At 36.2% G+C, this 8,761-nt stretch overlaps 2 protein-coding genes across 3 annotated transcripts in view; one reads left to right on the top strand and one right to left on the bottom strand.

The window, feature by feature from the left end:
- Positions 1-447: 447 nt before the first annotated feature.
- LOC110839663 (uncharacterized) lies at positions 448-3,463 on the bottom strand. Its single transcript, XM_022084066.2, has 3 exons — positions 3,061-3,463; positions 2,883-2,978; positions 448-1,952 (listed from the first exon to the last, which is right to left on the bottom strand). Exons 1-3 carry the CDS (start codon positions 3,461-3,463, stop codon positions 1,891-1,893), a joined length of 561 nt encoding a protein of 186 aa, XP_021939758.2. The 3' UTR covers positions 448-1,890.
- Positions 3,464-3,829: 366 nt separating this feature from the next.
- LOC110839658 (E3 ubiquitin-protein ligase RNF19A) overlaps positions 3,830-8,761 on the top strand; it is a 54,440-nt gene continuing 49,508 nt past the window's right edge. Inside the window, exon 1 of one of the 2 annotated variants that reach the window (XM_022084045.2) lies at positions 3,830-3,971. The gene's annotated coding sequence lies outside the window, so the exon portion shown is untranslated. Of the gene's footprint in view, positions 3,972-6,610; positions 6,634-8,761 lie in introns of those variants that run through there. The other variant, XM_022084046.1, reaches the window with a different exon arrangement.

The following is an 8,761-nucleotide window of genomic DNA, read 5'->3' as shown; positions in this document are numbered from 1 at the left end:
AGTGTCCAAGTTAGAGAGGTTTTACTGTATATATAGCTTACCTTCACTTGCTCATATGTCTTCATGGCATATTGCTTAGGCGAAAGGACAACTTGGTATTTTTACAAGAGCAGTAAAATTTGTGTATACCTTTCCTTAACCTTTATAATACTGTAACAGGAGATATACATTCATACAATGGGGCTGCCAGCTGCACTTTAAATATCTGGTTATAGTTCAGTGGCATGTTAGTGGGACACACACCCAAATGAAGTTTAACTTAATACCAAACTTCAAGTTCTGGCACTACTGTTGTTACATCCCAGGAAAGATCTAACAGCATAGTTTAAGGCTCTGAAATGATCTGTAAGGAAAAAAGGAAGAATTATGCAAGATTCCTTGCCCCTCACACTGCTTATAATATTCTCATCTTTTCCAGATACTGCACATGAAGGAAAGAGTAATAAATCATAGTATATTGATATTCTTTATTGTGTTACGTTTAATGTTTCATTACAGACTGATGACATGTTGCAATTTTAAAGCAGCATTTTGAAACTGAAGGTATTTGATTATTGCCAAATATGAACTCAAGGGGAACAAAACACCACCTATATATATAGATCTATAGAATACTGGTGTATTATAACTGTACAAGTGAAATTTCATACATCTGCCATTTGTAATATTTTGAAAACACTGGTTTACAATATGACTACTACGTTCTGTTCATAACAAACTTCCTGAGATTATGACTACTGTAAATTCCCACATGGAATGCAAAACTCATATCTACTGCTTAACAAATAAGAGACACAACAGCTAGTATGTTCCCCCCCATTAGAGCGCATAAGATTATTGCTAACAGTACACTATAAATCCAGATTAAACCATGCTGTGATTATTTCATCCACTTGTCAAGTGGTCACCTTCCATGAGTAATTCCTATCATCTTTCTTGTTTGCCCTATCCAAATGTTCAGTCCATTTTAACCTCACTTATGAATTATCCTAAATTAAGCCAGTGGAAAATACAAAGCATGAAGTGTCTTCTCTTGCATTAGCACTGTTTTTAAATATCTGTAGTCCCTTGTTATTTTTTTAAATAACAAAAAACACCTGATGTGGCTGGTAGTCCAAGAAGAATTCATTATACAGAGACTTACTTCATACCCATTTAAATGGGTACATTCGTTTTAAGTGTTTTAATCTTCAGTTTTTTGGCTAAGAGACAAAAATATCAAGATTTCACATTAATAAAATGGAAGAAAGCTACCTGCATTTTGTTTGGCTCAGAATATAAAACTATTTGCTTTCATATGTACATAAATTAATTTTCTTATGAAGGCACAGTATTACCTAAACTGGTAGGTGAAAATACTTGTATGCATGCTATATTAAAAAACATTTTGTCAAGATTACTGCAGAAGTTGGATTCATAAAGCATACCACACATGATCACGTTTACTACTTGTATTCATCATTACTTTAATTTTGTTACTTGATATTTAAATATAAATATGACTGGGGGGGGGGGGGGGGGGAAGATTAAGCTTGAAGCAGTATGTGTGACCTACAAATTTAAATACAAGATTTGTTTGTCCTTATGGCAATGAAGAGTTGTTCTGGGTTGTGACAAGCGTGGACTTATTGGAAAATACCAGCAATTCAGAGAAACAAAAGCCAAGTACACCAACATATAGATTTGATGATCTTAACCTATATGAGTAAAAATTATTTAAGTTTTAACTTTCTTGTAAATATAGAATCTGATTCTACTTATGTTACAAAACCACACAATAAACTTGCAAAGTTTTCAAGGCTAAGCATCTCAGAAGACAGTGTTGATTGAAGGTGTAATACATTCTATATAATTTAATACTGACATGACATTCATATCTTGCACAAGATTCTATTTAACACAAAGGTTTGGACATGGTGATTGATATCTTCTCAAATTCTTCTGCACAGATTCTGAAACCATTAATAAGACAGACATGAGAATGGACAGTATTCAGACTAACATAAATATACCTGTATATATACAGACTAAAGCTAAAAGCCACCTTTAAATTTAAATGATATGAAAAATTAATATTTGGAGTTTATATATTTAAATCAAATATAAAACACTGTTGTGAAGAGTAAGTGCTACAGTGAAATAATATTGAAGTAAAACTGTGGAAAACTCTGCCAACCTTTCTCATACTCATCCTATCAATGGTCATAACAGGATCTATCCTGTGGGCCCCTACCTCAGAAATTGATTCCAGATTTGTCTGGGGTTGGCAGAGGCCAGTAAAGGTCATCATTCATGGGAGCATTAATCCACCAATGACAAGGTCACCAGAATTTGCTGAATCTGTGTTTGTATGTGTGTACATGTCAAAAGAAATAGCACTTTCTTAGAAGATGTATGTTATTTTTTAATTAATAGATTCCAGTACTAAGAAATCTTTCAAGTGGTTGAAAATATATGTATTTTAATGTTATTTCAGAGTGTGTAACAGAACATTGAGTAGACCCTTGATATACCGAGGGGGGGAAGCATCAACACCCATGTGAAATCATTTATCAAATCTTACATCCTGGGGGGCATGATCATACCTGCAGTATATTGAGGATATACTGTCTTTGCCTCTAAGCAGAGGAGTATTTAACAATGTTCATACAACTCTGTAACCTCTCTAAGATATAACATAGGAATGTAAAATACAAGGAGTTAAAGCAGTGTGATAACAAACAGGGCAGGTACTTTACCTTCATAATGACTACAGTAAGGAAATGTTTGCTTTTGTATTTAATACTCTTGAATTTGTTATTAAACACAATGTGCATGAAATGAATACACAAATGGCTGGTTATGTCTGACCATCTGTGTCAGCCTTTTATTGAAATACCAACCCTCCAGCCTAAAGGGGAGACGGATTTGAGTCCATTCATCTGATCCATCACAGCAGTCACATATTCCATCATTGACGTAACTCGACGGAACGGATTCTGGAACACCACATACACCTTGTGAATAAATTACAAACATTTCATAGTTTGAACTCTCATAAGTGGATTCGGCCTAACGTACCTGAATGTCCAATATTATTTTGGGTATCACAATAAAATCTCCCATTCTGACAAGCACTTGTTCCTGGTTCATCACTGCCATCAAAAAGGCAATCACAAAAATCGTCATTTACTCTTGAAAAGTCAATTTCTTCCCTGGTATGGACACACACAAAATTTCCTCGTTCATTAGGTGTGTATACTGAAATGTCACTTATGTGAACTCCCTTTAACAGCATGTTCTTTTCATTCTGGATGACTTTACTATAACCACTGTAATTTAAGAATTCATCATCACGTGGGAAATCCAAATATGTCATTTGATAGATCAGTATGAAAACGCCTATTAAAATTACACTTAGGACAATCACTTTCAGTTTCGCTCTATACAAATATTCTATTATACATTTCTTACACATATGCATATTTATTTTCCTCCCTTTTGATATACCGTGAAACGCAATTTAGTATGTTCAATACACAGAACGGCGAGATAAGAATATTCGTATTCGTCCATTCTGGACTGGGTATCGCGATGTATATCTCGCGAACTGCGAGATGGCGACACGTTCACCATCTATATAGTTCTAGATCTGTAGCTGTTTAGTTAATGAAAGGCTGGAAGCTGTCGGAAGTACGTTGGACGTTGATATTATGAGTGAAATTGTATTCGTGCACTACGTAGGGCCACAGAGTATGGATATCTTTAATTCGTGATATTTTTCATGTATGGAACGCTGAATTGTACGGTTCATGAGTGATGGTTATTAGCGGTGGATGGTATTTTTCATTTTAGTACAGAAGTGACAGGCTGTGTAAGAATAGTATATATTTGTGAGTGTCTGTGTTATATCAAAACTAATTGCAATGCACATATTACATAGGCTGTTGTGTTAGATATACACTCTCTAGAAAATGGGACACTGTGATAAGGTAAGAAAATTAGTCTGCATTTGTGCAGTAATTTTAATAAAAGTTGTGTGGCGATAGTGTCGTCGAAGCTAATTTGCGTTCTGCTTCTCTGGCTCGTAAATTTACGTTCCGTAATTTAGTTTTTAGGAAATTAAATAGGTATGAATGCATATAATGGTTTAGGTCAATTCAACGGAATTTTACTTTGATGTAATGGCCGTAGGTAGGTAAGTGAACAGATGACCATGTAAATTCTGATTATTTAAAAACCAAAGACACTATTCCAAACAGTGTGTTCATATATCTAGATGAAGTGAATAACCGTATATTTGTTGCAGTGTTTTAATACTGATATTTGCCCATTTTTACGGTTTTCATACATCAGATACTTATTTATTAGGGATTATAAATAATAATCCCTAGAATGTGAGCACATATCACTTCCCTTGCGGCATTGTTTTTATGACTAAAATTGTGGAGCTGCAACAGGAGGGTTTCCTGTGCACTGAAGTGAAGATGATGATTTGTGAATTGTCAAATGAATGGAAATAGCATTGCATGCATTATCTAGGCAGATGTTTTATAAAAGCTTTTTATTATCACAGAAATGGGTAGTATTCAGTAAAATAACACTTTTATTTAGATATTGAATTATTTGTGTGCTCATGTTTGATGTGGCATTCATGATGCTGGAATTCTGACATTAATTACTGGAAAATGCCCTGAGTTATTTGCTAAGCAGCTGAGGATAGGGACCAGTGGTGGCCTTTTGTGAACATGGTAATGACCCTTCAGGTTTCATGAACTGTTGAGAATTTCTTGAGTGGCTGAGTGACTGTTGGATTCTCAAAAAGGACTCGGCTCCATGGAGTAAGTATTTTCTAATCATCGTAGCTTTAGTTGATCCAGGTCTATCTATGCCTGGTAGTTCCTTTAGTGTCAGGGTGCGATCCTGGCACTTTAAAGAAGTTATGTCAAACATAGGTGGCATAGTCTCAGGGCAAGATGGGTGTGAGCACCTCATACAGAGTTTGCCTTTCCAGAAACTTAGAGAAGTTTTGTGGTATAAAACACAGATGGAGTTTTATTTAATTTCTGACATCTGTTCAAGGTGAAAACATCTGTAAGTATTTATTTTGTGAGATGTATATTGTTTAGTTCTGTATTTAAAAGTACAACGCTATCAGGGACAGATTGACAGTTGTGGGGGGCCCAGGGACAATCAAAATATAGAGGCCTCTAACAGTAACAACAAATTTAGGTAATATTTTAATTATAATAAACAATAATTAATTATAAATAAAAAGCATTATGGCAATCTGTTTTGGTTTTACCTTTTTGTTCATATTTCTTATAATAACTAAAAATACAAACTAACATTTTGTGACTTTAGAAAAGCAAATGTCTCAGTAATATCTGTAGATTCTATTCCACAAAGCAAATCACACTCACTGCTCAGCAGTGCAAGTAGTGAGAGACTTGTATTTTATGGAGGCCCTTGGGTGACCACCCAGGTCACTTCTTAAATCTCCCCTCAAGTGCCTACATTGTGTATAGTGGGACAGCTTTACTTTACTACTTGTAAAAGTGATGTAGTTTAATTTGCAGCAGTTTGAGGGCAAGAAAATGTGAAAATGACATTCCAATATTAAAATACTCCTGCATCTTAATAGTACACTTGCTTGCTTCAACTCAATTTGAGGATGTAAAATTATCCTTTATTCTGATGAATGTTGTAACCAGTTGTAGGACTCTCTGTGAAAGGTAACTGAAAGAATTAGAGACAGAACCAGAATTATGTCAAGCTTCTTGCATGAAGAAGGAGTAGGAACTTCGATCTTGACAGCTGCATGCAAGAGTGCCAGTCTGTGGATTCTGTCACTGTAACCAGTGAGGACTTCATTCCAGCTTTGTAGCATGCCAGTGCAATATCTGTTTAATCCACTGCACCAAGTATCTTATAATTGAATGGATTAATATTTTCTGTAATATTTTGTTGTATATTTTTATGTAAACATTCTACTTAACAAATCTCTGTTCAGAGTAATAGTTGTTAAACTTTCAATTGGGATAAGTTCCAACATTACTGTCATTATCACCATCATCACTACCAATTATCTTAGACTAAAAATGTGAAAAAGAAAATATATTGAGTAACCAGAATGTGGATTGATGTTATAGTAATTAAAACAAGATCTTTAATGCTTTTGTAAGTAAGGAAAACCATTATTGGTAGCTTTCTAAACAGACTCAGAAATGCTTAACATTAGAACTTGAACATCCCGATTATAAAATGTTTGATTCATGTAACTAGTCATCCTAAACTAATCTGACTTGACATGACCTAACACAACCAAACCTGACCACATATAACCTAACCGTACCTGACGTCACCTACTTCATTCCATAAATACGACCTTGGCATTGCGACGACGCCGACATAAGATTTCGAACAAAGCGAAGATGAACTTCGGGATACCATAAAAGAAGATGCTGGCAAACCAACGCCGAGCACCGCGACCCCTGTCGCTATGATGACGACACAGGTCGAATCCAGAATCGCAATGTCTTACGACACAAGGCTGACAGCACGACGCCGACGTGTATTCAAATGAAACAAATATGAACCTCAGGACGTCATGTGACGCGATATTGGCAAACCGACGCCAATATGTTTTGTGAGGTACATTTATAATATCCTATAAGTCTGTATGATAGAACGATAGTTCCGCTTAAATTAAATATTTATTTTGAAGTTTATAATTAATGCAAATAAATCTACAATTTTTTTAATAAAATTAAATACTGTTTGCGTTGGTTAGTTAATAGGGCTTTTATTAAATTACCATAAAGTGTCAGTGAAGTGTTCTGTATAATCCGGCAGCCCTCAAGCCCAGCGTTTCTCAACCTATGGTACGTGAACTAAGTAAAAAAATCAGAAGTTAATATTACCATAAACAGTTTTCTTGAACGCATTTGGTTAATGGTACATTTAATGTGTTAAATTAGAATTATTGATACGCCCCGCGAAAAAGGTTGACAACCCCTGCTCTAGCCTATAAGGCGAACGTGCCCCTGACTTTAAAAGTTGCGAACTGCTGGTCTAAAGATACTTCAGAAATACATCTGCTTGTCTTGTTACCCGTTTTATAAAATTCGGACTACCTTAGCTGTGTTATTTTATAAAAATATTCGTATTAAAATATCATTTACGTTATTAGGTGTTTTTAAGTTTTTGCGTAAGCGAAGAGTGCCATATGGGCCTGCTTATGTCTTGTCTATCGATTCTTTCAGCTGAATATGTAGTGACATCTGTCAGTGGCCCTACAAACCACAGTATGAGTCATACAAAAACTCGACAACTGAATTTTATGAAATCCGGTATAATGATTATGCCATTTAAACTTTTGCCACAATAATTCTTAATTTCCTTCATTCGGTAATACTAACGTAACGGATGCTCAGCGTTGTGAAGTAAAACAATAGTGACGCTATTACATATGGTCCTATGCTCATCACGCTCCTGATGATATCGCCCGCCTGTAACTATGTCATAACTGGAGAATGGTTGGGCGGTTTTCCATCACATTTAATGTGGGCGATATGCCATTGGAGGCTTCTCCAGACTCGTTCCTTTCAATTTTCTGAAATTGGTAATACTAACGTGACGGATGCTCAAAGTCTTGAGGTGGGACGGTGAGGACTCCATTACACATGACTCTTTGATGATGTTATCGCTTGTTGTGATACTATTATTTGTGATGTTCGCCTGTACGTATTTAATATCTGGGAAGTAAGTATTCGGTTGTTCATGACGTTTCTTGTCATATGACATCGGATCCTTGTCCAAAATTGCACCTTTAATTTCATTCAGTCAGTTTTTCTGACGTAACGAAAGATCAAAGTCGTCAGGTGATGACGCAATTACCGGTGATCCTATGTCCATGCCCTACGCACGGTGACGTAATCACGTCACGACATTGACCTTGGATCACATTGTCTCCGCAGTGAACTTTTTACCATTGCTGCGTTTGTCACCATTGTTACATTTTTTATTCTCTGGGTTGCCTTGATGATATGATACAGTGCCATCGATGCCCATCCGTTTTCGTGCAATAATTCAAGAATGACTAGACGGATTGTGTTTCGTTTTTGTTGTGGCCATTGTGCCATTGGTGCCTAATATAAGATGGCAATTTTTAAATTCCTTCACTCGTTCGTTTCAGCGTGACGGATTGTCAAATGCGTGAGCCTGGAGGTTGATGACTCCATTAGCCACGATTCTCTGCATGTGCGCGATGACGCCGTCGTCCGTGATGACGTGTGTGCATGAAATGTGACGCAAATAACTTTTTAAATTTTAGTGTACTTCAAAGTGTTTACGGCGATGTGATCAGCCTCCTCCCCCTTTGCTTGTGTAGTGTCGGAAGTCAAAGAAATTAAATTCGGGATCACTGCACAACCCCTCATTGTACTTTGAACACTGAGAGTCTGCCCTACTTTCTTTCATTGAACGTAATACGTGTGGGTTCCGATTTCTTCTGTTGGCAAGTGTTCGTTTTTGTTGTAGTTGAACATGGTTCGTTTGGTTGGTGGAAACGACTGGATGTACGAATAGGCTCCTGCCGGAGATAGATATTAAATTCCTGTTTGATAATTTGCAGATGAGGCTGCTAATGGAATTATTTTGTTACGCGGTACGTGCTAAGAAAGTATTAATTTGGCAAGGTGTGAACTGACAAATGTTTTGGTACTCCTTCCAATTGAAATGTTCTTTTAGAGTTTAAAGAAAAAGGAGGCTGCGAGTATTT

The sequence above is a fragment of the Zootermopsis nevadensis genome, unplaced genomic scaffold (assembly GCF_977971745.1).
Source record: "Zootermopsis nevadensis isolate Lab colony 2312 unplaced genomic scaffold, Znev_1.0 Znev_ptg000030l, whole genome shotgun sequence".
Classification (NCBI taxonomy): Eukaryota; Metazoa; Arthropoda; class Insecta; order Blattodea; family Termopsidae; genus Zootermopsis; species Zootermopsis nevadensis.
Note: the sequence above shows the minus strand (reverse complement) of the source record. Positions and strands in the feature narration are given on the sequence as shown.

What these genes read in the sequence shown, in the direction of transcription:
- LOC110839663 (XM_022084066.2), bottom strand. Translation starts at nt 3,463, where the DNA reads ATGCATATGTGTAAGAAATGTATAATAGAATATTTGTATAGAGCGAAA. An exon ending in AAATAATATTGGACATTCAG is followed by an intron (nt 2,979 to 3,060) that starts GTACGTTAGGCC and finishes GTGGTGTTCCAG; the next exon opens with AATCCGTTCCGTCGAGTTAC. An exon ending in TCTCCCCTTTAGGCTGGAGG is followed by an intron (nt 1,953 to 2,882) that starts GTTGGTATTTCA and finishes TAATGGTTTCAG; the next exon opens with AATCTGTGCAGAAGAATTTG.